This window comes from Morone saxatilis, unplaced genomic scaffold (assembly GCF_004916995.1).
Source record: "Morone saxatilis isolate NCDOM2014 unplaced genomic scaffold, NCSU_SB_2.0 Contig7, whole genome shotgun sequence".
Classification (NCBI taxonomy): domain Eukaryota; kingdom Metazoa; phylum Chordata; class Actinopteri; family Moronidae; genus Morone; species Morone saxatilis.
In genome coordinates this window covers 2747594-2767778 of record NW_023340246.1, presented here as the reverse complement: position 1 = coordinate 2767778, position 20185 = coordinate 2747594, and the positions used below count along the sequence as shown (strand labels likewise).

At 40.2% G+C, this 20185-nt stretch overlaps 2 protein-coding genes across 2 annotated transcripts in view; both read left to right on the top strand.

The window, feature by feature from the left end:
• Positions 1 to 6758, top strand: part of rpf2 (ribosome production factor 2 homolog) — a 7898-nt gene extending 1140 nt beyond the window's left edge. Inside the window, exons 3-10 of the mRNA XM_035679201.1 lie at positions 1949 to 1986; positions 2521 to 2560; positions 2638 to 2719; positions 3042 to 3118; positions 4004 to 4103; positions 4219 to 4321; positions 4540 to 4684; positions 6198 to 6758. Coding sequence (XP_035535094.1) covers positions 1949 to 1986; positions 2521 to 2560; positions 2638 to 2719; positions 3042 to 3118; positions 4004 to 4103; positions 4219 to 4321; positions 4540 to 4684; positions 6198 to 6383 — 771 coding nt within the window. The 3' untranslated portion in view covers positions 6384 to 6758. The remainder of the gene's footprint in view (positions 1 to 1948; positions 1987 to 2520; positions 2561 to 2637; positions 2720 to 3041; positions 3119 to 4003; positions 4104 to 4218; positions 4322 to 4539; positions 4685 to 6197) is intronic.
• Positions 6759 to 7963: 1205 nt separating this feature from the next.
• Positions 7964 to 20185, top strand: part of slc16a10 (solute carrier family 16 member 10) — a 38009-nt gene continuing 25787 nt past the window's right edge. The window contains exon 1 of the mRNA XM_035678931.1: positions 7964 to 8561. Within this exon, the coding sequence (XP_035534824.1) occupies positions 8216 to 8561 (346 nt within the window). The 5' untranslated portion in view covers positions 7964 to 8215. The remainder of the gene's footprint in view (positions 8562 to 20185) is intronic.

The following is a 20185-nucleotide window of genomic DNA, read 5'->3' as shown; positions in this document are numbered from 1 at the left end:
AAAATTAATATTCCAACACGTATAACAACATACTCTCCGTCCATTAAACGCTCTTCTTGACGGGGGGTATTCTATGAATCACACCGCCAGTACCAAGCGGGAACTCCGCCTCCGCTCCACAGGACGAAAGAGACGAGAGAGAGAGCAGAAACACCACACACCCCCTCCAAGGTACCGAGAGAGTGGAGAGAAACACACACACCCCTCCTCCCCAATAGGAGAGAGTAGAGGAGTAGAGAACCCACACACCACCACGTTCCAATAGGGAGAGAGTAAGAGAAACACACACACACGCGTCCAAACCACACAGCAGGTGGCGCCTAAATAAAACTGCCTACACACCACAGAAACCAGGGAAATAAACGCTCGGCAAATTACTTAATCCTATGCAGCAGTGTTCGTAACAGCTACCGTTCATGAAATATCATGAGCCACATGCAAGCATTTATAGAAGCATATCGGCATTCGGTTTACAAATAATAACTCAATAGCAAGCACACACAAAACTCTAATAAATCAGCCTAAGTCTAATACAATTTCAAATCATACAGCACATCCGGCTCTTCACAAGTCGCAAGTCCATTCTTAATAGTTTAAAATAAAAGTGGATCAGCGATACGTTTCCACCTGCTGTGCTGTCTACCACACAGATTCCCACGAACCTAGTTAACCCAATGATTAACAGCTGTCCTCTTGAGTCTTTTCATCTAGTTTGCCAACAAAATCGAGAGGCAAAGAAAAAGACTCGATACCCCGTGCTTGATGTCGGAATACACAATTTTACTGGACATTTTAGATTCTGTTTCCAGTGGAATAATATTGTACAGCTGATCGCCTATTGTTCCAGTTGCGCTCTTAGAGCTACAAAAGTGGTACGCAGCAGACCAATCGACAATGGACTGTCACTTCTATAATCACCTTTCTATCCTTTGTCTTTCCCTTTCTACTCTTTCCCCACTCAATGCCTGTACAGCTACATGCCACCTCACCCATTCACACACATTGCTTGCCAACTGCTCACCAGAACGGAAACTAATCATTCATACACACTTACACTGATGCACAGCATCAGGAGCAATTTGGGGTTCAGTGTCTTGCTCAAGGACACTTTGACATACAGCGAGAGGAGCCAGGGATCGAACCGTCAACCTTCGGATTAGTGGACGACCCGCTCTACCTCTGAGCCAACTATTAAATTAATATAATTAATCCAGTTCAGGACATTTTTATTGTAATTGTCAGAGTATAATGTGAAAAACAACAACGTGTGGTTTTTTTTATATGTATTGCAATGACAATCATTTAAAATTCTGTGAAAATCCATTTTAGTCAAATAACATCAAAATTTCATCAAACATTATTCTGCAAAATAAAAAAAATCTTCCTCCCCTCGTTTAATTGTAACTGTTGCCTGACCCTAACACAAAATACATAAAATCCCAGCATCAAAAGCTATGTTCTAAAACCAAAATAATGAGTTTATCACCCCAGTTCTCCATTTGCATTTCTGCTTCCTACTCAATCTACAGGTTGACCTGAATGTAATGTTGTTTCATTTGCTAGTAGGATGTGAGATGTGACCCAGTTAGCAAAACCGAAAAGTCAAATGTGTCAGAAAGTCACGTACGTATTAGGGCTGCAGGATATGATTAAAAAAAACATATTGTGAATATTTTTGACAGATATATAATGTTTGCGGTATGATTCATAATAAGAGGGAATGACCATTTTTTTCAAAATTTTCACTGAAATTAGTAAAGGTTACTTCAAAGAAGCCCTGGCTGTGAAATACTATAATTATTATTAGTAGTGTTTTTGGTGGGAGAGGAGGTTGGAACTTCACACAGATAATCAGATGGATGCAGAGGAGGCTTAAATAAAAAAAAAGAACAGTGGACTGGCTAGTAGAATTGTGAATTGAAACAAGAAATCTGTTGTTTTTCTGCAGTATGCTCTGAAGAAGCCCAATGCTGTGCTGTACAAGAAGTAAGTGGTTTATGTCTCAGAAATGTACACATGTGAAACATGTAACTTAAAACAATATATATGTTCATTTTTTAAATAATCTACCAGTTTAAATTATTACAATAAGAGCATTTTAAATAAACTGTAAATTAGGGGTGGTAGTAGCTCAGTCTGTAGGGACTGTAGGGTCATGTTCAGCACAGACAGCACTATGGAGCGTGGACTGGTAGGTGGAGAGATACCAGTTCCACCTCCTGGGCACTGCCGAGGTGTCCACTATGTGACAGCCCATCACTCCACCATCTCTCCACATTTGCTTGTCTATAAGCCCTGTGTGTGGTTGTATTTGGGGCCTATGTGTGTAAACATGTAACATTGGGTGAAAAGGAAATAAATTCTCCATTGGGGATTAATAAAGTAATCCTTCTTATTCATCTACTTCATCTTTGTCTTTATTTACTCTAGGTGAAGTGAAAAGTAACAGCTAATTATTAGTGAGCGTTGGGAAAGATGTTGAGCTGTCAGCAGCGTATTAAATCTGTACTTGCGTTTCAGGAAGAACATAACACGGCCGTTCGAGGACTCAACATCACTGGTAAGCGTGCAAAGCCCCAAAATGCTTTATTATGTTTAAATGTCGTTCGATTACTAATCATTTAAACTCTTTCTCAGGAATTTTTCTCCAAGAAGACAGACTGCTCTCTGTTTCTGTTTGGCTCCCACAACAAGAAACGGCCAAACAACGTCATATTTGGTAACTTTTCTCTCACTCTGTCTCCATATCACTCACTCAGTTTGACACACTGACATTTCTTTACTCAAACTTTCTGTATTTTTGACTGAGTGTTTGATATTTATTTTATGTATCAATAGAGAATCATTTTAAGTGGTCTAATCAACTGAGCATTCTGTCACTGTAATCTAGCTGAATCCTAACCTGTGGACCTCCATTAAAAATGTTGCTGTGTGTTAGAAAATGTGTAATATTATCCTGTCTGGGATAATCGTCAGAACCGTTTTGAGGAACTACCCTCTAAACGATGTGTGTGTCTTTGTTTCCTTTGGTCTGTTTGCAGGTCGTATGTTTGACTTTCACGTGCTGGACATGATTGAACTTGGAATTGAGAAGTTTGTCTCTCTGAGTGATATTAAGGTAACATTTGCAGTTATTCAGCTAAAGTCTGCGTTGTCTGTTAATTGGATTTACACCCTTGTAGACAAACCATGTAAACAGAAAACAACCAATCAGAGCCGAGAAAGATGCAAAGATGGTTTGGATTGGTGGTTTGAAGATTTTTTCACAGATTATCTGTCTCATGTACTACTGTCAGGATACAGTGAACGTTTCAGCAAATATGATAAGAAGATATTGTTCTAAAAGTTACCTACTGCAGCTTTGATACCATGTTTAAACTATCATCCCTTTTTAATATTTGTTCAGTTTAACCCCATGGTCAGGTTCATCATGTAGCATGGAGCATCTGTGTTGCTATGGTTACCTGCAGTTTGGTATACATAACTAATTGTTGAATTATTTTGAGGTGTCTCAGCATACATCTTATTTCAATCAGAAATAGGTGTTTTTCTTGGGGATGCACGATAATTATCAGGACAGATAAATTATCCTTAGTTTTTCTATCCATGGAGTCTTGGGGGAGATTTCACTAAAAACGAACAGTGAAACATTTTGGAAAAGATGCCTAGTAGCTTTTAATTAATACATGGTTAGCTTAGCATAATGGCTGAAAGCAGAGGGAAACAGCTAGCCTGGCTCTCTCCAAAGTTCAAAAATGTCCCCACTAAATCTCTAAAGCTCACTAATTAACATAGATCTCATTTGTTACATCTGTACACAAAAAAACTATATGTGATTGTATAGGATATGCTGGGAAAAACCATACATTGTCGTCTACCTTTTCTCTTCATTTTTATACTTACATACCACTCTTGACATATATTTCTTCTGCTCTGTCTTCCAGTGATTTGGGGAACACTGGTAATACCCCACCCTAAAATCTATTTTCTTTTTCTGTTGCAGGCCAGCAAATGTCCTGAAGGGACCAAACCAATGCTTGTGTTTGCAGGGGAGGCTTTTGATACCGACAATGAACACAAACGCCTGAAGAGTCTGCTCATAGGTATACACCTTTACTCTCAGTGATTGTGTTTCTAGATTTCATTTAGGTGGAAATTGTGTGTTTTTATTCTACTACTAATATCAGTCCTTGTCCATTTCTTTGACCCACATTTCAGACTTTTTCAGAGGTCCCACTGTGTCTGCAGTGCGTCTGGCAGGTTTGGAACATGTCCTGCACTTCACTGCCCTGGAAGGGAAAATCTACATGCGCAGCTACAGGTATAGGCATTAGAACTGGGTAGAAACATCAAGTCTGCATTTCAATTTGTCAGCGTAACAAAGTTGTGTTCTGGGTGGAAAATAAATGCATTATTAATCCTGGGGAATTTTTATTTGGATTCTCTTCTAGGTGCTTTTCAAAAGAAATTAAAGTCACTGTTGACTTTTCTCTGCTAACACCCCCCTCACAGAGATATTGATGTTATGTGTCACTGCAGGTCTCTGTTGAAGAAGTCTGGGTGCCGGACGCCGCGGATAGAGCTCGAGGAGATCGGGCCATCATTCGACTTAGTCCTCAGAAGAACACATCTGGCTTCAGATGACTTATACAAGTTAGCCCACAGACAGCCAAAGGCTCTGAAGGTAAAATTCACCTGCATATCTTTTCTGGCTCTCTCTGCTATCCTTTGATGGATAATGGGAATTACAGTAAGAGGAGAGGTGGTTTGTATTGGGAAAATCTTGACTTGGCTTAATCTGTGCGTATGAACAATTATTTATTTTTATTAGTTTTAAACAATATTAAAAGTTTTTTATAGGCATGTTATTGGCCCCATGAGGCGAAGCAAAAAACTAATTGTTGGATGGCTGAAAAATCACTATTTATAACGCTGCTTTTAGAGCCTGACTGCCAGTGGAATGACAAAAATCAGTTTTAATTTGTCCTGAAGGTGGCGCCAGAGGACAGACCATTTTGTTTTACGAGCCTGAGCTCTACTCACAGTTTGTACAAAGGCTTGAACATTTGGGAAATGCTTATTGTTGTGTTTTCAAGGTTAGAAATATGCTTGAATTCAATTACACTCCTTATAAAATGCTTAATTTTCAACACAATCTGTTTATTCACTTGTGCAAACAAAAAACTAATTTTAATATTGAGCTGAAATGATCCTGTTGTCTACTGGCGCGTTACACCGGATGTGGAGCAGAGCTAGATAGATAGAATAGAATCAAACCCCTCACAGCAGGGACAGCAGGGGTCTCACACTCAAATTGGCTTGGGGCCACTGCTGATATTGTCATCCCATAGGGGGTCCACTTCAGTGTTAAAGTACTAAAAGAAAGCTTAATATTCCTATTATTCATACGTAGCAAAGTATTGGAAACAACAGTTTCTATACATTTTTATGTCATCAAAAGCCCTGAAACCTGCTCTCTTATTACCATTTGCAAGTATTTGCAGGCACCTGTGCCCTTTGCCATTATTTTGTACCAGACTAAATACATTTCTAAAATAGAATTGTGATTTTATTTTGATTGTATTAGTTTAGAATGATATGAAACAACTAGAAAAAAAAAATTTCTAAAATAATAATCATGTGGCCCAGGTTATATTTTTGTTTTTGACATTATGCCGCGGGCTGGAGGGAGGGGGATGGATGGAAGGAAATTGACCCTGGCCTTACAGTCAGCTCAACACAGAACTCTTTTCAACCTAATCAAAAATATTCATCAAATACTATAGCTTCAGTGAAATACTGGAACAAGTTGAATCAGAAATACTGTCAGGCTGTGTGGAATAAGATTGTTTTACCAACTAATAAAATACTTAAAACTACAGCTGACACACTGACACTGGAACAGAGGTGTCAGTAGTGGGAAAGTGGGGCCTGTGGTACAAATTGACTGTTTGTGTCAGTGTTTAAATGCAGGTGTATTGTTGAGTAAATCATTAAAGATATCATCCAGACATTTTTTGAGACATGTTTGATATGTTTTTTTCTGCCAAAAAAAATATAATTTCTGTATTAAAACCCATATAAAGGCATCTACTCAGTCCAAAGTCTTAAAAAAAAAATAAATGAATACAAATCGGAATAAAAGTAAGTCTCTCGAACTGACATGTCGTTAATGCCTGTCTTTTTTACCGTTACAGGCCAAGAAGAAGAAGAACATTTCCCACAATGTCTTCGGTACCAAGTTCGGCCGGGTGCACATGCAGAAGCAGGATCTGTCCAAACTGCAGACACGTAAGATGAAGGGCCTGAGGAAGAGGAAGGGAGGGGTGGTTGCTGAAGGCCAGGACGGACAGGCACCCAAAGTGGCCAAAGTAGAGAGCTAAAGTGCTTACACATCGATGTCCATCACCTGGTTCATAAGACTGACCATGTGCTTACCGCCAGCTTTTTACATGCATGGGTGTGTGAGCAGCCACCAGGCAGAGAGGATGCAGATCTATTATTCCTCCTCCTATTGTGTTTTTTTCACCCTTTCATATGTGACTTTCAAATGGTTCTTTGTCTCAGTTCTCTGGTAAAACCACACAAACACCAGAAAAAGGTGAAATCCAACAAATGTTATGTATCATCTACTGTTGGAAGGCTGCCTGGAAATGAATTGAATTTCAGCCAGTCAATAATTGTGTCATTTCTCTGGAAACACTCACTTTAAAGGAAATAAAACAAACTCTACAGGCAGATTAGAGCTTTAATTGTTATATGTTCATTTCCTGTCTTCACTGTGTCTGTGTCTTTGATTCTGCTTATGATCACAGTATTTATTTCCCCACATTATGTTCTTACTGAAGTTCTTACTGAACAGTGTTGACATTCTTACCTGCTTTGTTAATGTCACAGGGCCAGTCACACACATTCCCAGTGTTAAACCAGTCTTTCTCGCTAATCATTCCTTTGGCTGCACAAGAAGTCGATCAGATCGCAGATAACTGCTATTTGTACAACTATTTTTGAATTTTATTTATGTGGACTCAATCTTTTAAAAGCATTTTTGGGATCAGTAGAAAGAGGCCATGCTCACCATTTAGAGTCTTTAAATCAATTTTTTTTATTGTATTATTATTTTATTTATAACTTCACACTTGAACTTCAGGGAACTATTAAAAGAAATCCAGCTTTGTTTCTTTAACTGATAACAATGATGTGATGACAAAATGTGTCGTCATTAAAGATACTTACATTAAATCTTTAAGAAGAAAACGCTGTGCAGTGAATCAGTGTTTTCAAAAACGAAGAAATCTCCGTCACCACAGGAGTTTGCTGTTTGACAGCTAAACACAAATGATCCTACTAGTTTATTGCTTATCAGAAACTTGCAACATTAGCTACAGGATTATACGATAATGATAATGTCATATTTTTGAATTATGAGTTGAATCCTTGAGTTTAGAGACATATAATCTGTCAGGGCGGTCTTCATTCACGACAGAAACCCCTCTGCACTCTGTTCTGTCTCCTAATCTACCAAACTGGTGGAGTCGTGCTCATACATTGTTTAAATAACTGCAACAATTAGAAACTCTTTTGTAGTCAAATGATATTTTGTACATTTTACATGAACATCATTTTACAAAATGATCTAAAAATGACTCATCAGTGTGTCTTGTGACCGATGAAAGTGCGTCTGTTAAATGTGTGGGTTTTATTCTTAAGTCACTTATTATGTTAAATGTTCTGCTTACTGCACATGTCCGTCTGCATGTCTGTCCATCTGCTTGCCTGGCAGTTTGTCTATTTTTAGCAGCTGGAAAAAGGGGAAGTGAGACCTTTCTTAACGTCAGTGGGGGGGCTGTTAAAGGGGTAAACATTAGGCTGTGTACGTACGTTCCTTTTTTTAATTACTAGTCGTGTAAACGCATATACTAAAGCGATATTTAAGACTATTTCAGTGTCCAATCAGCTGCAGGATTCCGCGTAGCCCCGCCCCTCCGCGTTGTCTATTTATAATAATGCAACAGCAGCTATTTGACAGTTACTGTAGGAACAGATGCAGCACCACCAACACAGCTCTAACTACAGCTTCACCTCAATGGACGCAACTTCATCCGTTACTCAGACATAACCTGCATTTCAATTTTCATTTCAGCCTTCACTGTAGGCTACATACCTCCAACCGCTGTCTCTGCTCTTTAATATTAACCTGACATTTAAAAACACAATGACAGAAGGGAACAACATGCCAGAAGGTGACACAGCGGGTAAGGATGAGGTCCCCGCCGCCGTGCCCGCAGAGGAGAAGCGGCCGCAGGAGGAGGAGGAGGATGGGGAGAAGAAGAAGGAGAACGGGGACAGCAAAGTGACCGTCCCGGAACAAACCGCGGCTCCGGGGGCAGAGGAGGTCGAGTTTGTGCACCCCGAGGGCGGCTGGGGTTGGGTGGTAATGCTGGCTGCGATGTGGTGTAATGGCTCGGTGTTCGGTATCCAGAACGCCTTCGGTATACTCTTCCTCTCCCTCATCCGAGAGTTCGGCTCCGAGACAGATGAAGACCTCCGCTTCAGGACATGTGAGTGAGACCGGGGGAGGGGGTGAGAGAGGGGGGGGGACACGGTGCCGGGGACACGGTGCCGTCCTCCACTTCAGGTGACGCATAACTGTACGTTCCCGTAAATGTGTTTAAATATCAGCCTGTAATGATTTACCGTCTGTTATTCGGCTGCATTGACACAAGAAATGTCATTCATGTGTGTAAGCTAACTCCTGTGAAAGTCTCCCGCCAGTAAAACTCAATTAAACGTAACGTTAACGGTGTTGCTCACGGACACGTTACGTTAAACGGTCAGTGGCGGGGAATTGAACCGCTGACTTTAGCCCTCCACACTCACATGCTGTCCACTTCTGTGTAAAGTCATTGCTGCTGCATTATTTAATGGCCTTTAACAGCAGAGTGAGTAACTGTTACTTATTACAGCTGCCTTTATCCAACTGTAAGTTACATTAGTTCACGTTAGTTAGCTAACGTCAGCTAGCAAGTAATACGATATGTCGTTTCCTGTATGCGGCTCGAGAGGGAGGGAGGTAACTGTGGTTAAAGGACACGACTGTGAGGATATACGTGGTAGAATTATTTTTGGCGGGCAGGTAATGCCACGGTGCTATATGAGAGGGCAATAGTTTTCTGTGGTTGTACTGGTTTCTGTCAGAAACCGTGGTGCTGTGTGAAAGTTCACAGTTGCTGCATACTTTAAGTGACTGTCTGGAAACACGAGGAGACACGAGAGAGATGTGTTGGGTGTAAACTGTGAGATTTCTCCACTTGATGATAATAAAATTCTGGGAACTGTGTGTAAGAGCCTAGCGGAAAGCATCATATCTTGTGGTATGCTAATCTGAACATCGAGAGGAGGAATACGCTGCAGACGATTGTGCACATGGCCTCCAAAATCTCAAGAAGCCACAAAGCTCTTGAGAAGTAAAGCTGACTGAATTAATGATCCTTCTCAGCCACTGTACAGTGTATTTGAGCCTCACCTTCAGGGAGCTGTTTATAGACTACTGACTGCTAATAGAAATGCCTCCTGAAATCCTTTGTCCCAGCCAGGTGCTGTCAAGGTAATAAATGAAAGTAGGATCTGGTAGACTAGGATACAGACTGGTCAGGAGCCTGACTGTGTGTAACACAGTAACTTAACCTGATATTGTGTATTATGAATGTCTTTATGACATATGCTGAAACTAAAGACACATTTCTACAACAGTAATTCACAAATTATACTTCATTGTAAAACCCGACAACACATCTTAATAAAAGAATTAAGTTAACATAAATGAGTCCTCTAAAGAAGGTTAGTTTGAGTGAACTTGAATGTGTGCAGTATCTTAAGTATTGGTGATATAATTCCAGTTTGTTCCATTGACTAATTTTCTTGAAGTTGACTTTATATCATTACAGAAACATAAGGTCGGTGCTATATTGCTGTATAGATTAGGTATGCATCCAATAATTCTTAATGATCCCTCAAAGTGTAAAGACTTGATGTTAGTCACATAAGAAAACACAGAAAGTTTGTTGGCTGCCATTTTGATAATCAGTTACAAATAGTTTTTATCATAGGTCAGCTGTTTTGACAGGTAATGTAATCATTTGCTTTAGTAGGGGTTAGGGGTTTAGTAGTAGTAAGAGTAGGGTCAAAAAACATAAAGAAGATGCATTTAAGTCACTTCATTCTGATAAATTCTGTTAACACATTTTAAATAAGTTTGGAGAAATACTGCCGATGAGTGTAACATACTAGTTTTAACTTTAATTAACTGAATGGGATTGGTACCAATAACTGAATTTACCCAAGTTACCATAACAATAAATACTTCTACTCAAATCAATTATCAAAACAGTTTTAGTTAATAAACGTAAACGGTTTAAGGCAATCGGTTTCCTTCAAACACTGAGTTGAACTCATCAGGTTTTACATTGTATGTTAATTTGTGGTGTTGGTGTATAGGATGTTAAAAGGTTATTATCTTTACATTTTTCAATGTTTCTCTGTATTCATGTCCATGAAAAGCTTGTCAGAGCCATGAAGGGGTTAGTGCAGGGAGGAGATTGGGGGGTCAGGGTCAAGGCAAAGGTTACACCCTCTTCCTTTGTGTGTGTGTGTGTGTGTGTGTGTGTAGGAGAGAGGGAGAGGTGAATGATGAGCTGATGTTCTGCTGTGATTGTAAACAGCTGTTGTTGGTGCCACTGTTTGGCAGATGACTGTATAGACGGAGTAGAACTGTAATGGAAACCCTTTTTTTGGTCTGTATAGAACCTAAAAGTTTAAGGATGGGTTGTGTGTAGACTGAAAAGCTGCCATAACATGATGAGTTCAACGTGAAAAGGCCCTTACACCCTTCAGATTTTACTTTTTCCACAGCGATTGTATGAACATCTGCATTTTGTTCGTATTGTTCTACTGTCCTGCTTATCTGCCTTTAAAGGCGTAAATCACTGATGGATGCAGATGCTCCCACTATTATCAAGCCTGTACCAAAGCTTGAAGCTTTCTTCAAAACGTTGATATTTGAATTTGAAATCAACATTCGAAGAACCATAAAAACATAGCGACCAGGTTACCACAGTGTCTCCGTATCTCTCCTCTGCTTGCTCTCTGTCTGTATAAAGATCTGCAGGTCTGTGTGTCTGTCTGACCGAGGGCGGGGCTCAGTTACACACACAGATGTGTAAAAATATGCCATTCTTTACAGCCCTGACTATAACAGTGTCCATGATTTTGTTCACAGTCTACAACATCTATGCTATGTCAATATTTTGAGAAAGTTTCTCATTATAATGACTTACAGAATCTTTTTCTTTTCCCTGTCACATACACAGCTCTGTCTGCCTTGGATATGACGTACACACACACACACACACACACCACCCACCCCCCTCCCCGAGTGTCCCGAGTTCATTTGTGCTCTGTCTTGATGAGTGATGTCTTCCCCCAAGTGGGGCTGAGACAACTGGACGAAGGGAATGTGGGAAGGAGGGGGACGACAGTTGCACTCAAGACTCAACTTCTGCCAAGGGTTTTGCTTCTTTTTCTGTTTTCACAAGTGATATAAGGGCACTGGACACGGCTTTGTGTGCTAAATATAACTACAATTTAATAACACAACTCTTGAACGATACATAATTTAATATTGAGAGCATTTATTTGGCTATTTTGTATGCCTCTTATCCCTTAATAGGACTGTTTTAATCCTGCAAGAATGAGAAAATTAAATGAGTTAAGTAAAAAATAATGATAATAATAATAATTTCCAATAAAATACTACTAAATATAATATAATCAGGTAAGTTAGTCATTAGCCAGTGCTGCAGAGTAGTAGTTTCACAGTGAAAAAGAACACACTGTGCCTTTTGGAGCTGGTTCGATTCAGCATGTTACATAATCATTTAGGTCTCTCCAAACCTTTGAACCTGGCTCCTTTTGGAATTGATCTAGTCTTGACAAAGGTGGTCTTGACTGCAGCTCGGTTTTAAGTTTAGGTAGTTGGAATACCAATATATTACCAATGTGCTCAAATGTGTGCTTCGGTGTGCTCCAGGATCAGGCCTGGACCAAAGTTGGTCCAGTAAAGAGAAAAGAATGGCTGCTGCTCTTCTCAACCTCAATCACTCATCTTGCTGTTCACACACAGCTGTCTCATCTTGGTTAGCTGCTTCTGGGATTCATTTCCACGAGGCCTTTAGGCCTTTGATGGAGATCTGCATTTTAAACATCATACATATGGAACCAAGCCATTTGGCTTTGTGTTGCTTTATTCTGTCAAAAGTTGTCTTTTTTTGTGGCCTTTTTCCTGCTTTTATTGGACAGAGACAGCTGAAGAGCGACAGGAAAGGTGGGTAGAGACAGAGAGGGGATGACACGCAGCAAAGGGCCGCAGGTCGGACTCAAACTCAGGCCGCTGCAGCAACTCCGTGTATGGGTCACCAGCTCTACCGACTGAGCTAACCGGGCGCCAAAAGTTGTCATTTATGTGTGCTTCAGTAGGTTGTGTTCAGGGGCTTTGAAATGATGTATTCATGTAGCAGCCACGGATAGTTGGACCTCTAACACTATGTAGTAGAGATCATGATACACTTCTTTTCACTTCCGATCCAATTATGATACATAAATTCTGATATCTGCTGATACCGATACTGATGTTGGCTTTGCACACATTACAAATTGCTTTTCTGTTTCCAGACTAGAATATCTCCAGATTGTTCCAAGCTCACTCAGTCTCATGTTATATTATGTCAGTATCGGCGTACTGATATTGGATCAGATTGGTTCCAACTCAACTATGGAGCTCCTCTTCCCCCTTGTGTTATGAGGATGCACATGGTTGACGTGTTGCATTCCTGCCGAAGGTTTCTCAGTATTCCAAGACAGAGCAGAAGAAGAAGACTGCAAATAAACAATGCTGGATTTAATACTAATTTAATTTAGTTTAGGAAGGAAATACATTCAGCATGTCGGTTAGACCACAAAGATTCACACAGTGCGCTTTGGTGAGAAATGTAAGCAGAACTTTGGTTTGTTTAGAAGAAAACTCAACAGGACACCATTAAGGGTAAAAACGCTGATTATTTTCACGTGGCCTAAAGTGCTGTTTTATCTCTCCGTATTCCCCTTTCACTGGCACACGTCTGGTTTGCTTCACCTCCTTCACAGTGTGAAAATGTGGCTTCTCACCTCTCACAGACGATGTTTGAAACCAACTTGCTTGCTTTAAATGAGTGTGCTGCGCGAGCACCACATAAAACGTTTCCCTCTTCCTTGTGCTCTTACTCTGTAATCCAGTGTGAGAGCTGCGTCACTGCCAGCTGTCATCCAGCTGTCAGCCTGCATCCAAAGCACCCGCAGCCCTGCTCTCAGTGCTTTATCCAGTCAGAAATGGTATTCATCGAGGCAGGATGCAGAGGATTTCTAGTCAGTGTGCTTGTAGTATTGCAGTCTCCCTGATCGTTCCACTTGCTGTGTCATGGAGTATGTTGTCACTGGCTGCATAACTTCTTTGCAATGTCTGTCAGCCTTTGTTTTCCTTACACATGCTAGCAGAAGACAAAAAGCTTTCTCTCCTGTAGTATGACATCAACACCTTGGTATGAACCTCTTGTGCGGACACCAGGGCTTTCTCAGTTTTCTGTGTGTGTTAAGTCTAGATCAGTAATGCTAATATAACCTCCACAATACTCAATATAGAATTACACCAATATCCCTGTTTTAGATTAAAATTCTGCAGCTGAAATGCAGACGTCTGATGCTGAAGATGTAAAAGTTTAGATCATCTCTGCAGTACATCCTCTGCAGAGGAAGTGCCAAGGATGGCAGGAGGGGCCAGTTGCAGGATGAGAGGCCGGACAGACTTAATAAACATCATGAATCATTATAATGGGATCCCTTTCCTTCCCACAGTGGTATTTTTGTCTTAGAGAGGGGAGGAGAAAAAATAGATTTTAATTGACAGAAGTGAACGAGACTATAATGAACTCCATCGGATGTTTGGTGTAATTAGCACTGTGAGGGCTATAGGGTGATTTGATTACCTATGTGAGCTCCCACAGTGATGAGATGATTTACGGATGACTTATAGCTACGTAAATAATTTGATCTCAGTGTTTATCATCTCTCATCATAATCATATTCTCCTGGTTGAGATGAGATTTTATTTTAATGTCACTGACATAGAAAATTCTGTTGTTAATGCTAACTTTGTATGGGAAAAGTCAAGGGAGATTTTTTTTGGTTTTGGCAGACAAAATAAAGAATAAGAAGAATAAAAATCACCTTGATCTTGACCTTGTCAGTCTACAATGGGTATTTTCTCTACCTTTTGGCTGAACTAACTGAAAACTATAACAGACAGACCTGTAGCATTTCACACTGTTTTGAAAGAGGAAAAGCCCACCATATCCCGGCTAAGGACATGACCTCAGTTTATCTTGAGACTGTAGTTTCCCTTCCATCTGCACTGGCACCGCAGCCCTCGGCCCCTCTATCTGTTGTCTGCACATATGGCTCTATAGGGTAAAGATAGTACGCACTGCTGATGGACAACTGAAGATCAATAAGTACTATATTACTTTAGCAGGAGATTTAGCATGCTCCTCATCACAGGTTTAGTGCATAACTCCAGTATAGTGGGGTTGTTTTTGGCATAAGTGAGACTTTATCTCAGGCATGTATGGGACCTGCCCTTCTGTGCTCAAGATATGAGACTATTGTGGCCATAATTAGTGATATATATTAAAAAGCCTACCCATGCTTTTTCAGTGGGGTTTAATATCCCAGTGTATAATGCTACCCCGTGTTATGATGAGTCAGTTTTGGGGGCAATTCTGTCTGGTTTAATTTGACTTTATTTGCACACATGTGCAATTTGAATGGTGTAATTAAAAGGTACAGTCATGAAGATGCAGAGTAAACCAACCATAAAACATGGAGAGATCACTGAACCACTAGTCGTTCAGTTACTGTTTAATGATTTTTCATTAAAGTAGCTATATGTATACGCTTGTTCTTCCTGGAGACTGCACGCTTACTGTGGAAGCCAGTGCAGGCACTACTGAATATATTCCTGAGATATAGGCTGTTACACATTGAAAACCTATCTGAGCTCTCTGTGTTGTGAGACCCAACAGAGGAAATACCAACGCACGCATGTTTCAACACGCTTCTTCTCATAGTCAAACCTACATGCTGTTGAAGCGGCTTATGTTTAGAAACTACCTCCACATGAAAACAGCGCTTTCTGATATATATGTACTGTAAGTGATAAAGTGCAGCAGTGAATCTAATGCAAAACCACCAAATGTTAAATTATTAAAGGGATAACTATTTTATCTACTTTTCTCATATACAGTATATGTCAAGTTGTGAGCAGTTATACAGGAACAGCCTCTCAAAAAATTGTAGTATATTATTTTTAAAGCTGTTAATTTAATGTCCTAAATCCTTCTTTATCCCTACTTTTGTTATTTAGAAAACTAAAGAAAAAAATGCAGATCCAGTATCAGACATAACTGAGGAACTGGAGCTATAGACTATCAAATAAAAAGCATCTGCACGCTCATATCTGTGAAAAAAATAGCATGTGTTCCACGTGAGTCTTATAGATTCAAACATGTAGTGTTCAGTTCCTGGTAAACAGTGTGTGTTAAGGACAATGTGTCACAGCATGTCATTTTTGCAGTAGCATTTGAAATTCCTTCAGAAATGAAAATCTCCCTTGAGTCCAGTTTAATCAAATTAGTATGGCCCATGTGTGTCCTCTCACTCTGGGAACCATGACTGTTGTTGAAGGACTCCCGCTGGAAACACAATGAGAATGCCATTGATGCCTGTTCAGCAGGCTTGTCAGGGAGAATGATTATGACCCTGGATTACTTTCTGACCTGATGCCTGTCTCGCTGTGACATTTCATATAGGGAAGCTGTGATCAGATGATCTTGACAGCCTCTGAGTCTCAGGAAGAATCTCAGCTTGTGTCAGCAGTTTAATGCCATTTCGTTGCACAAAAAGTTAGCCGTGTGCATCTTTTCAGGTCACAAGTTAGGTTGCTTGGTAGATTTCACATGGACTGTAGATTTGACATTTATTGCTTTAATAATTTCTCTTAATTAGTGCCTGTAGTTTGTATGATTTAATCTTAATTTCCTGTTCTGATAAGGCGGAAAATTGTTTCTTTGCAGCCCCACAGAGCTCACCGTTATTTCATTAACTAACACTAAGCTGGTAGCTGCAGAAGGATTCGTTATGATTAACCATCAGGAGATTTAAACATAAAAAACATACTGTGAACCTGTGCTGTAAAGCACATTTTTGTCTCAGCAGGATCCCTACAGTGTTAGCTAGTCAGACCTGTTCTATCTGTGATCACATTGCTCAAACCAAAAACAGACCCTATAATTATACAGCACATTATCAACACTCAAAAAAAGGATCCCCTCCAGACATATATTATAACTTATAAAAATAGTCTGCTTGGAACAATAATGTGTGTCTGATATGTTTTTACCCACAAAAAATATATCATTTCCACAATAAAACCTAATTCTACCTCGTTAAAACGTCCAGAATCTCTGAATATGCAAATGTGTCTGAAGTTTTGGTTTAGTTTGGAAATAAAAAGGGGGCGTTGTTTTGTTCCGGCATGTTTCCTTAATTGGTTTAGTTAACTTAACAGTGCTTGAAAAGTGCTGAGAGAAAATATAAATTGCACTTTTATTTGACAGGACCAAGTGGGACACTGATGCATTACCCATATTGTGTAGTAGACAGGTTTATCTCAACAGGCTGATAGACGTCATCAGCCCTCACGTGGCAGCTGTTACCTTCTCTAGTGCCAAAAGATAACGCACATGAGGCTGGGAAATTGGAAATCGCAATCAACCAATCATAATGTGTAATGCTGGGGCGGGGAGGTCCAGCCCATAGACTGGTCTGAACTGTCAGGGTCAGTGGCCTGCACATCTGCACTACAGGCTCTGGTTCCCTCCCTGTGGGAATGGCAGACGGGGTCAGTCCTGGGCCTCGTGCTATAAAAGCCTGTCTTGCTAATGTTAGAGCAGCCAAAGACCTCTGGACCAAACAGGGACTTTAGAGTCCTTGATTGAGCTGTTTTGATGAATCTGAAGTAAACTGAACTCATGTGGTTGACTGACGTTCGTGTCAAAAACAAGGTGTCTATCTGACTGTATTTTGGCTGAATGCTGTTTTCATTCGGTGTGAAAGGACCACATCGAAGGGAGAACGACAGAGGAGGCTGATGTTTTGTCCCTGGGTGTGAAACTGACACACTGACTGTATGGTTAACGTTGAAAATATTGTTTTAGTATCGCTGTCTGCTATGCCGAATGTGAGGTAGCCAGCATATGTGTTTCACCATCACTTCCACGCACAGCAGCAGACTTCCCTACAGGGTAGCTGATTTGCCTCTGCCAACATTAATGTAGTTTAAAGGTCCAGTGTGTAACAGTCAGGATGATCTATTGGCACAAATGGAATATAATATTAATAGGTATGTTTTTGTTAGTGTCTAATCACCTGAATATAGGGCTGCAACTAACAATTTTCATTATTGGTTAATCTGCTGATTATTTTCACCATCAATTGTGAAAAATGCTCCTCCCAGTTTCCCAAAGCCCAAAGTGACATCTTCAGATTGCTTTTTTCACAAAGAATCTTCATTTACTATCATAAATTACAAAGAAAAGCAGAAAATTCTTACATATAAGAAGCTGAAACTTCGTTGATTTTGGAGTCACATTCCCAGAGAGTCAAATACTGATGCTTTAGGACCCTAGGAATGAGACTGAACAATCACAATCTTCAAGCCTCCAACCCAGTGTCTTTATATGTTTCTTGGCTCTGACTGGTTGTTTTTGTTCAGGCCCGGTGGATTCTTGTGAATTAGGAGCACTAGGAGGAGCCAGAGGAACCTGATTTCTGTCTCATGTTCTACTGTCAGGATATAGTGAAAGTTTAGCAAATATGACAAAAACCTATTTTTTATAAAAATGTCCTACTGCAGCTTTAATCCATTATCAGAATAGTTGACTACTAATTTTTCTTTCGATCGACTAATCCACTTATTGTTGCCGCTCTACCTGAATATAAGAATTGTTTTTTCGTTACCTTAGAATGAGCCGTTTTTATCTACAGAGGGAGTGGGTCCTCTACTATGGAGGACGCCATGTTGAACTGCCATGTTTCTACAGTAGCCCAAAACGGACAAACCAAACACTGGCTCTAGAATAGGGCCTTCCGTGTTTTTTGCGAGTTTCACAGCCACCAGTTGGAAGGCGAGTGGTATTCAGTTTGGTTGGAATCTGCAACTTCACAAGTCCTTTAAGTGCTATAAATCCACCAAAAAGAAATATGACCCTGACCCAGGTGTGTTTGTGCAGAGTGGATGTTAACTCTTCTAAATATTAACAAGATAGAATATGTTTGCCTCCCTGTGGTGCTGCTAGTGCAGTTGTTCCCTGGATCATATTTTTTTATAAGGAAACAATGCCATACAGCTTTGTCCATGGCCTGACTTGTAGCTGTAATGCAGCCTGCTCTTCCAGGCAGAACTCATTGAAGCTTGATCAGATCGGAGAAGACTCCCTGTCTAGTTTTTCCACACTTGGGATTTTTTTCTGCCTCTTCCTTATTCTTTTCAGCAAAAAACTGTTTATATGAAGTTAGTCAGTCGTCAGACTTCTCCCTTCCACCCAACTATACTGCTCCTGCTGAAAAAGTATTTGTCATGCAGCAGCACATAATCTTTGTAAAACCTGTTTAACGGTTTACATGGCAAAGAAAATTTCTCTAACAGATCAAGGTAACCCAAAAAAGGAAAAAAACTGTTTAAATGTTGTTTAAGAATACAAGTAACAAGTCATAGATAATCAGATAATTTTTTCTTTTCAAGAAAAAAACAGTTTCCTCGAAAACCTAAAATAGCATCACTTTCTGTATATTTGTGCAATTTTATACTTTGTTTTCAAAGCAGATATTCATGTCTCCTATTAAATTATGTATATTGGGTTAAACATAACATGCCTGTTTCTGTATGTCCTATAAAAGACAGAGTCAGGAGCTCTAACAGCTGGCCTGCATGGGAAACTTTATTTAAAAAACAAACAAACAAAAAAAAAAACACTACATGGATTGAATCAATCTGAAAAACCTTGACAAGTTTCAAGCCCACACAGGTTAATGTTTGACAGGCCGTTTGATCTCAGGCGTGTGTAAGCTTGAGCCCGAGTTTAGGTGAAGGTTGTTGAGAGATAAAGCCAAGAGCGGGCAAACATGTTGGGAGCAGAGCAGCACTTCAGTGGCAGGACCAATTGTTTGGCCTCCTGCACATGACACACACCATCAGGCCACACAGGTTGTGGTCTGACGGGGCTGGAGAACGCAAAAGCAAAGGGATGTGAGGGCCTGCTCTCAGGTCCCCTGTAGTCAGTATGACAACCATTAATTGACGGGAGGGAATTAAAGGTGTGTATCTCTTGTTGATTTACACAGAATCATTGAGTCAGTGAATGCACCAAGATATTATTTAGATATTAAACAGTCAATAAGGGCAATTGGATTTGATTCAGCCCACAGCTGAGCACAGGGGAGGTGTTCCACTGTAATGTGATGTATTTGATACTTCCTTTACAGTTCTGACATTTTTGCAATAAGACATGTGTGAGAAAGAAAGGCGGATATTAAAGATACACTGTATAAGTTGTATTGTTGTTCTAGCACTAGCACAAACTAGGACACCAATGTCTCTGCTGGACACAAGATGTCTTCGCCTACTTCACTGTAAAGTCCATTCTCGAGTGGGGATGAGGCAGCTGGCTGGAATCACACTGCTGACAAGTTGGATACTGGACCAGGGATGCGACTTCCAAACTATTTCTGTGATGTCACAGAATCATTGTGGGTTAGGGCCCCCGCCCTTAAAAATCTGGGGTTTTAGATGAGCACAGGAGAAACTTTCGCCACTTTCAGCAGATGAATGGGAAAACTTGAAGACTTTAAGATTGAAGCATTTATTTATGCATTTCCCCTCAAAAGCTCAACAAGGGCGGGGTGAAACTTTGATTTGTTTATTCTCTTCTGCATCCCTGAATGCTACGGACATGGCAAAAAAAAAAAAGAAACGTTTCTC